Genomic DNA, 7,690 nt, shown 5'->3' on the forward strand with positions numbered 1-7,690 from the left:
AGTAAACTGTTGAAAACAGCATCTCCTCTAGTACCATTTGATCCTGAGTCACTTGTTTTCTCACTAAAGTCACTGAGGAGAAACAAAAGGAAAAAGGAAAGGAAGGAAGGAAGAAGGAAGGAAAGAAAGAAAGAAGAGAAAGGAAAGGAAAAGAAAAGAAAAGGAAAGGAAAGGAAAGAAAAAAGAAAAGAGAAAAGAGAAAAGAAGAGAAAAGAAGAGAAAAACTGGCTAAGACAATGGGATTGTAATTAAACTTTTTTTTGTTGTTGGTTCTGTTTCCCTGAGGTGGGGAAGGGGAAAAGAACCAAGTGAAGTCTACCCCACCTGAGCCAGGACCCTCTCCACTGTGCGCGGTGCAATGAGGGTACCCGGACAGTGCTGGTGAGCTTGCAGCGGAGCTGGGACTGGGGGAGCCCGGCACAGGGCACAGGCGGCTACTGCAGGTTGCACAGCGGCATCCGAGACTCCCGGTGTCTCAGGGACTCTGGCCAGTACCCAGACAGGGGACGCACCAGGCTCGATCGGTCCAACCTCTGGGACGATCCCCGCCCTTCAGCGCGCTCCCGGGTCTCCCAGCCTGGACTCGGCGCGCGGCTCTCCTCCCCGAGGCTCCGGAAGGGAAGGAGGCGTGTCCGGAGCTGGCGGGCGGGCGGGCGGGAGCTGTATAAAAAGCGCTGGCGGCGCAGCAGCCCGGGCTTCATTTGCTGTCTGTCACTGGGACCGAGAGTGCCGCGAGAAAGCAACGGCCAAGGACGGGGCGCTGCGTTCGAGCTACCCAATGCTGGGACTATCTGCAGCCGCTGCTGGTGCAATATGCTGGAGCTCCAGAACAGCTAAACGGAGTCGCCACACCGCTGCCTGGGCTGGATCGCAGCGCTGCCTTTCCTTATGAAGAAGACACAAGTGAGTAGGGCACGCCCGGGAGGAGCTCGGAGGCTTTCCAAGAAAATCGCTCCGGGAGCCCCGGGGAGCCCGGCGCGCCCTGGGACCGGCAACCCGGCCATGTGGGGCTGCGCCCTCCCGGTGAGCCAGGAGGGTGTGGGAGAGACAGGCGTGGTGTGAGAGCCCAAGCTGCCGCCCCGGGGGTGAGCCCGGGAGCTGGGGAGAGCCTGGGCTGAGAGTGAGCCTGTGGCAAGTTTGCAGCCGCAGCTGCGAAGTTTGGAGCTGTCAGTGGCAAACCGCAGATGCAGGCTACGCTTCCTCGGCCTGGGTGTTCGAGTTATCATGGGGAAGGCTTGGGTTTCTTATTTAATTTTTAATTTTTTTTTTTGGACCGGAGGTCTTTCCCCGTGGATTCGGGGAGATTATGAAACAGCTTCCCACGCGCCACCCTCGCTCGCTCTCGCAGGCAGATTTATCTGTGCAGTCCCCAGGTGGGCGCGGGACGCGGTGCGGACGCGGGCTCAGCCGCTGGAGCGAAGCCAACCCAGAGCTCCTAGGCGGCAGCGCCAGGCGGGGTGCAGAACCTGCCCGGCAGGCGGGGGAAACTTGGCAGCCTGCGGTGTCGGCCGGGTTCACAGCTCTGGGTGGGCCCTCCAGAAAGCTCTAGATGGAGTAGTAGTACTTCCACACTGCATGACAAGACAACCTCTCCCATTACAGAACAGCAAAAGTTCTTTTCTTCTTCTTCTTCTTCTTCTTCTTCTTCTTCTTCTTCTTCTTCTTCTTCTTCTTCTTCTTCTTCTTCTTCTTCTTCTTCTTCTTCTTNCTTCTTCTTCTTCTTCTTCTTCTTCTTCTTCTTCTTCTTCTTCTTTTCCTCCTCCTCCTCCTTCCTACTTCTTCTTTTTTTTTTTTAATGTGCACCTCCTAAAGATAGTTATTGAGATAATGCCCAGGGTCTCTAAATTGCGCTTTATGCATAAAACATAGCCCGGGGGTACAATTATGTCTTTTCTTCGTTGACGGGGGAGGGTGTATGTGTGGAAAGAGCCACTGTAGTAAATCTCTTTCTCCTCTATAGTTCTTTCTACCCTCGCGGTTGCTACCTCTTCATGGTTCTTCCTTTCCGAACTGTTCTGTCGTCTGCAGCAGGTTGGGTAAAGCTGTTCTTTCAGGTGCCCTGCTCCCTCCATTCTATAGGTGATGTAAATTTCTGAAATGTATGGAAGGGGATGGGATTCGAGGTTTTGTGCTCATTTTCAGCATTGATGAAGGCATCAGTGTGTTGCAAGTAATTTATTAAATTACTCATAGGACGTCTTATTTTAAATAGCTATCTAGGATGGGATACCGACCCATTAGGAAACAGCAAGAATAAAGCACCTTTTCCTGGCTTGGAAACAGATAGGGGGAGGGAGCATGGCCTGGCATCCTGGAGGTGTTCTTCTTAGAGCAGTTGCACTGAGTCAGGCTCCGGGAGAAAGGGAAGGCAGGTATCTGCCCCTGCGTGCAGGTTAGTTTTACCCCAAAGCATCACACCTCAAATCCCTGCTCTTGAGATGAGGATGTTAAAGGTTTCTGCAACAAAGAAAAGTTTCGCCGTGATTGCTTGGTGTGTACATGCCTTCTGCTTGGTGGAATAATAAACAAGGGTGGGGTACCTATTCCTTTTTTTTTTTTTTTTAAAGTAGCATCCGCTTACATGAGTAATGGTGGCGGCTCTGAGTGCAGCAGCCTCTGGTACAGGAAGAGAGTCCAACCAAGTCTTCTTATTTAAACAAGAAAACAGGAGACAGACAAGGTTAATGTCCAACACGCCAAAGCAGAGAGCAGTTGAGAGTCAGTAGGATTGATGATCCCTGCGCCCTCTTTGCAAAACAAGCGCGAGCTCTGTAATCTCTTTTCTCGCTTTGATTAAATGGCTGTGTAAATAGGATTACATGGAATAATTCCATTGAAAACTAGAAAGAGGTCGATCTAGCCCGAAACACTGTGGCGGTGGCAGCAGTAGTGACTCAGTGCTGCCGACCAGAGATATTTGAGACAGTTAAGTATTTTAGAAATGTGACCTGTTTGGACCAAGTTAAAGTGCAGGCCCTTTGGGGGTGGGGGGTAGGGGGACATGCTGCTGATAAAGGGTTTGTAGGCAAAAAGAGGGCAGTGCTCTCATTGAATGGAGGCATTCATTGTGTGGAATCTAATGACCTTCAAGGTTTCCTTTAAGGCTACTTCTAGCAATTCACATTCTTGTCCCTGAAAAAAGAAGACACTGGAAAGAGTTCAAAAAATCAATAAAAATAACCCATTGCAGTGAGGGAGGGGATTAGATTCACTTTCCTATTGTTAAATCTCCTAATCCAAGAGATGCAAAGAAAATTTCTGGGCCACTCTGAATGTGTAGAGAGAGAATAGTGTAAGGGAACTGGACACAAGCAAGATCCAGACTTCTTTGCTTTTAAAATCTGATGTTATCTCTGCCTGAGAGGAGAATCTATTGTTATGAAATAGTGTACTGTAAATATGGGATCAATACCAACTTCCCTTATAACTCCCCCACCCTGTTCAATATGCTTTTCATTACCCAGTAAATACAAAATAATGAAATGTTAATATTTTAAGGGCTTTTAATTTAAATTTGATAGCTTTGAAATACTAATGGGGACACCGGGACATTTTGAGCCTTCAGTCAAGCTAAATAAATGTGAAAATTCCATCAGCAGCCACTTGGGGCTTGATGGATGGATGACTCTTTGATTTGCTTAGCACCAGGGATGGACTTCAGTATTTGGGAAATAAGTACACAAGTCCCAAGGAGCAACGGGGTCAACAATGTATGTCTTAGGTTTGTGATGCCGAATGAGTTTTGTATTTTTGAGATTTCTCTTTGTGTGTGTGTATGTGTGTGTGTTTCCAAACTGTAGGAATTTATGGTATCTAAAGAAAACCGAGACTCTGGCTCAGGAACAGCTCGCAGCTACTTGTTAGGATTCTAATCGTTACATTACAATGAAGAGGCCATCCTGCAGTGCCGGTGGCCTTGTATGTAAACGTGCAGTCAGCACAATGTGCTCATGATCATGACTGCTGTGCTTACGTTTTTTTTAGTTTCCCCACAGGTTTCTAGGGTTGTGGTGAATGCCGTCAGTCTCAGAAATAAGGAGACAGGAAAGATCTGTCTTGAAAACAATGCAGGAAGGTCTATTTCAGGAACACTGAAGCTCCCAGAAAAGAAGCAAATAGAAATTTTAGCTTTTACTATACTAGAAAAAAAAATCCTTTTTTTTTTTGTCGATGAAGTATTTGTCACGTGGGTGACCATTGTGGTTACCATATAGAAAAATTAACATATTTGTGAAAAGAGCATTTGAACATCTTGTCCCTACAATCACTCAGTTTGCAGTGTGTGCTTCCCATGGTTCTAATTTATGTAACTTTTAATTGATACGTTCTGCCAAGACTTTCAGACTCAAGTGCTAAGTCGATTACGTTTAACATAAAACAGGGAAAATAACCATATGGAAATCTGAAAGTCAGTGCCAAACCAATTAAAATTGCTAAATTTTATTTATGTCTAACTGTTTGATGGGAAGATAGCGAATTGTGAGCGTACGTTTGTTCTTTAATGACAGGTGATTGAGTGATTGAAATCTTACCGATACCTTAAGTAACATTAGAAATCAAATCGCTGCCAAAATAGCTCGTCTTTCAGCTTTGGCCGTTTCTTTCATGTTTCTTATCCTACCTCTCCCTGTTGGTGGAGCACCTAAAATATGCTCAGTGGGAGGACTCTAGTGAAGACTTAAACCGGTGCCTGTTTTACCACTTGTGACACAAACGACCTTAGGCAAACGGTATCTCAGTATTTCCGTTCTGTTATCTGTATGATGTTTGTGAAATAGTTATAAAGATGTCTCTCAGATGGTGGCTGAAAGGACTCCTGGGAATAAACAGCTCTGCCCCTGCACAGTAGCTCACTGGTATTACAGTGTGAAATACATTCCCAGAAGGGAATTGCCTTTCCACCAGCTTAAAAGCCAGAGGGAAATGACCTCTAAGGAGCAAAGCAGAGAGCAAGCTCTTCTAAATCTGGATCCTTTAATTCAGTGCCTAGCCTTCATTACAAGCTGAATGTCTGATTAGCAGTTTTCCTTAACACAGGGCCAAACTAGGAGTTGGGCAGAAACTAGGATGGTGTGCGGACCCGAGAATGGGAGGCTCTCTGCAGTTCTATTTCAAGTTGGAAGTACAACAGTCGAGAACTAGGGGGGCAAACAAAAGAGGGAGGGCTCCCTTGATTTACTTTCCTGTTTGTATGCTTGTGCTAAGTTCGTCCTCTGCAGTTCTGAGCGTCTGTCTTTTTTTAGACTAAGAAGCCAGCCTATCCCTGCTCTTGGACTTGCTCTTCTAATTAAGGATACACATCCCTTTCTTCCTTGTTGTTTGAACCCATTGACAATCGGTGGTCTTTCCCCTCCGTTATCCAAGTCTGTGGACAACCACAACCTCCGTTTCCCTCAGCTACCTTACTTAATGGTGCCATCCTTAGATCAGGGTAAGGTCTGGATAGAAATCTCTGAGTAGAGATCTCTTATCTGTTAAGTGTGTGACTCATGGAGCAGCTGCACAAGTTCTGCCTTTGAGATTAGTCACCTGAATGGTGAGAGAGAACACCCAGATGAGATTCTTCAACAGTGTTCTCCTTTTGGGGCTCTTGTGTATGTATAGACTCTCTTTCGTGGGGACCATTGACTCCTGCCTTGCTGATTTATAGATGCTGCCAGCCATTTTGCCCTTTCACTTAATTACAGTTATATTAAAAAAAAAAACCAACCAAACAACAACAACAAAATCTGTTTACTGGGGCCAGGTCTGGCATCATCATTATCCTTCTCTACCTATGTCTTCTGTCCATCGAGAAAAGAAGGTGGGGCATTTCTCATAGAATTAGGCCACCTGGTTCTTTTGGGTTTTGTTGTTGTTTTTGTTTTGTTTTGTTTTGTTTTTGTTTTTGTTTTTCAAAAAGTGTGACACATGTCACCCAAGGGAAGCATCCACGAGTTAATACTGAGAAGTCAGTAGAGATCAGAGGTGGCAGCTGAGGCCACAGAAATGGACAAAGCAGAGAGCCTTGCGGGAAGGCTAGCTCTGTGGTGATGTTTCACCAAGTTGTCACTTGCCTCAGGTCCCCCCCCCGCCCCCCAGGTTCCAGAGTGTCTCTGGTGCAATCCCTCTCCATCTAATTTCCTTGGCTAATACTAGACACAGGACTCATGGCCAACAGCATATTTTCTTTAGATGTCAGAAGCCACTGGTTCTCCTCGTTGACATCAGAATATTCAAAAGCCAGCTGGACCTTCCTGCAGCCAAGAGACTAGAGATCCCTCTGAAACCCTTGCCACAGCAGTGGTACTACTGCTGAATTCTGAGGGCTGCCAGAGTGTAATGAGATGCCTATTAAAAGAAAGTTCACAATCGAGGCGACACTCCAGACAATTAAAACACAAAGACAGCAGCAATAGCTGTCCTTTGGTTATCTGGATGCAAATTTAGCACTTGACTGTGCACCTGTAGCTGTTGGCTGTGCTTGGCTCTCTTGAGGGGCTGTGGATTAGAGCCTGCTCTTAGGACAGTGATTAGGTGGCCTTTTTGTGTGTTCTTTGTACACAGAAGGCAGCTGAAACATCTCCTAGTTGCCTCGCAAAGAATGCCTTTGCTCGCTAGGGTAACCGCCCGAGAAAAAGGGCGTGAAAAGAACTCAGGCAAACCCATCTGTCCACAGTATCCACATAGAAAAGCCAGTGTGGGTCGTTTTTGCAGAAAGGGCATCTCTGGTGTGTAGCTGTGTTGCTGTGTAAATCCTGGAGGGAAGAGCAGAGCCTGGCCAGTGTGTATGGGTGTGTGTGTGGGGTGTGTGTGTGGGGGGGGTTGGTTTGCTTTGTACACACTTTATTGTGTTACCACCAGCAGTTCATCTTAGGAACAAAAGCCTCGTGAGTGTTTAGAACTTCTTGATCATTTTCACCTTGATGTATGTGAAATCTCTGAAGCAAATGATCATTTCCATTTCGGTGTGCTTCCAGGGTAAATCCCATCTCATTACTGCTTTGTGTGTGTTTGTGTGCACATAGACAGGATTGCTGCCAACACTCAGAACTGCGGAGGGTCCACAGAAATGCTACTTTGATGAGCTTTTAGCTTGCTGTATTCTGGGGGTCCTCACCACCCCTAGCAACTACCCTGTAAGAACCACACCAATTCCTGGATTTTGAAGAAGAGGGTTACCATAGAAAACATGCTTTTGTTGTAAAGGTCTTGCTGTACCCTGGCATCTCTTCTGTGGGTTTTCTGCCTGTTAAACTGTCAAGAGTGTTAGCTGGATGAGCTCTGGGAAGGGAGAGTAGAGATATAAACCAGTTTATAATATGATCTAGGAAACGCAAAGACTGCAATACAGAGCTCAGGAGTCAAATGCACAGCCATTACTTATGCTTCCATATAACCCCACACTTTAACACTTGTGAAATAATAAACACATTAGGCAGTTCTAGTTTTCACGACAGAGCAAACCTCTGTGGTTGCCTTGGCTGGGATCTGTGATACTTTGCTCAAGTTTATGTTTTGTTCTGTAGGCCTCACCAAAGACCTTTGGTGTTCTCTCCTGGGTGGAGCACTCACCCCTTCACCTTGCTCTCCTGGGTGGAACACTCATTTCATCTCCTTGCTCTCCTGGGTGGAGCACTCACCCCATCTCCTTGCTCTCCTGGGTGGAGCACTCACCCTATCTCCTTGCTCTCCTGGGTGGAGCACTCAC

General features: G+C 46.6%; 1 protein-coding gene across 4 annotated transcripts in view; it reads left to right on the forward strand.

Moving 5' to 3' along the window:
* The first annotated feature begins 688 nt into the window (after nucleotides 1-688).
* Nucleotides 689-7,690, forward strand: part of Kitlg (KIT ligand) — an 86,365-nt gene continuing 79,363 nt past the window's right edge. For 2 of the 4 annotated variants that reach the window (XM_021173850.1, XM_021173851.1), the window contains exon 1: nucleotides 689-903. In XM_021173850.1, coding sequence (XP_021029509.1) covers nucleotides 889-903 — 15 coding nt within the window. In that variant the 5' untranslated portion in view covers nucleotides 689-888. Of the gene's footprint in view, nucleotides 1,024-7,690 lie in introns of all 4 variants that reach the window. The other 2 variants (XM_021173849.1, XM_029482683.1) reach the window with 1 other exon arrangement.

The sequence above is a fragment of the Mus caroli genome, chromosome 10 (assembly GCF_900094665.2).
Source record: "Mus caroli chromosome 10, CAROLI_EIJ_v1.1, whole genome shotgun sequence".
Classification (NCBI taxonomy): Eukaryota; Metazoa; Chordata; class Mammalia; order Rodentia; family Muridae; genus Mus; species Mus caroli.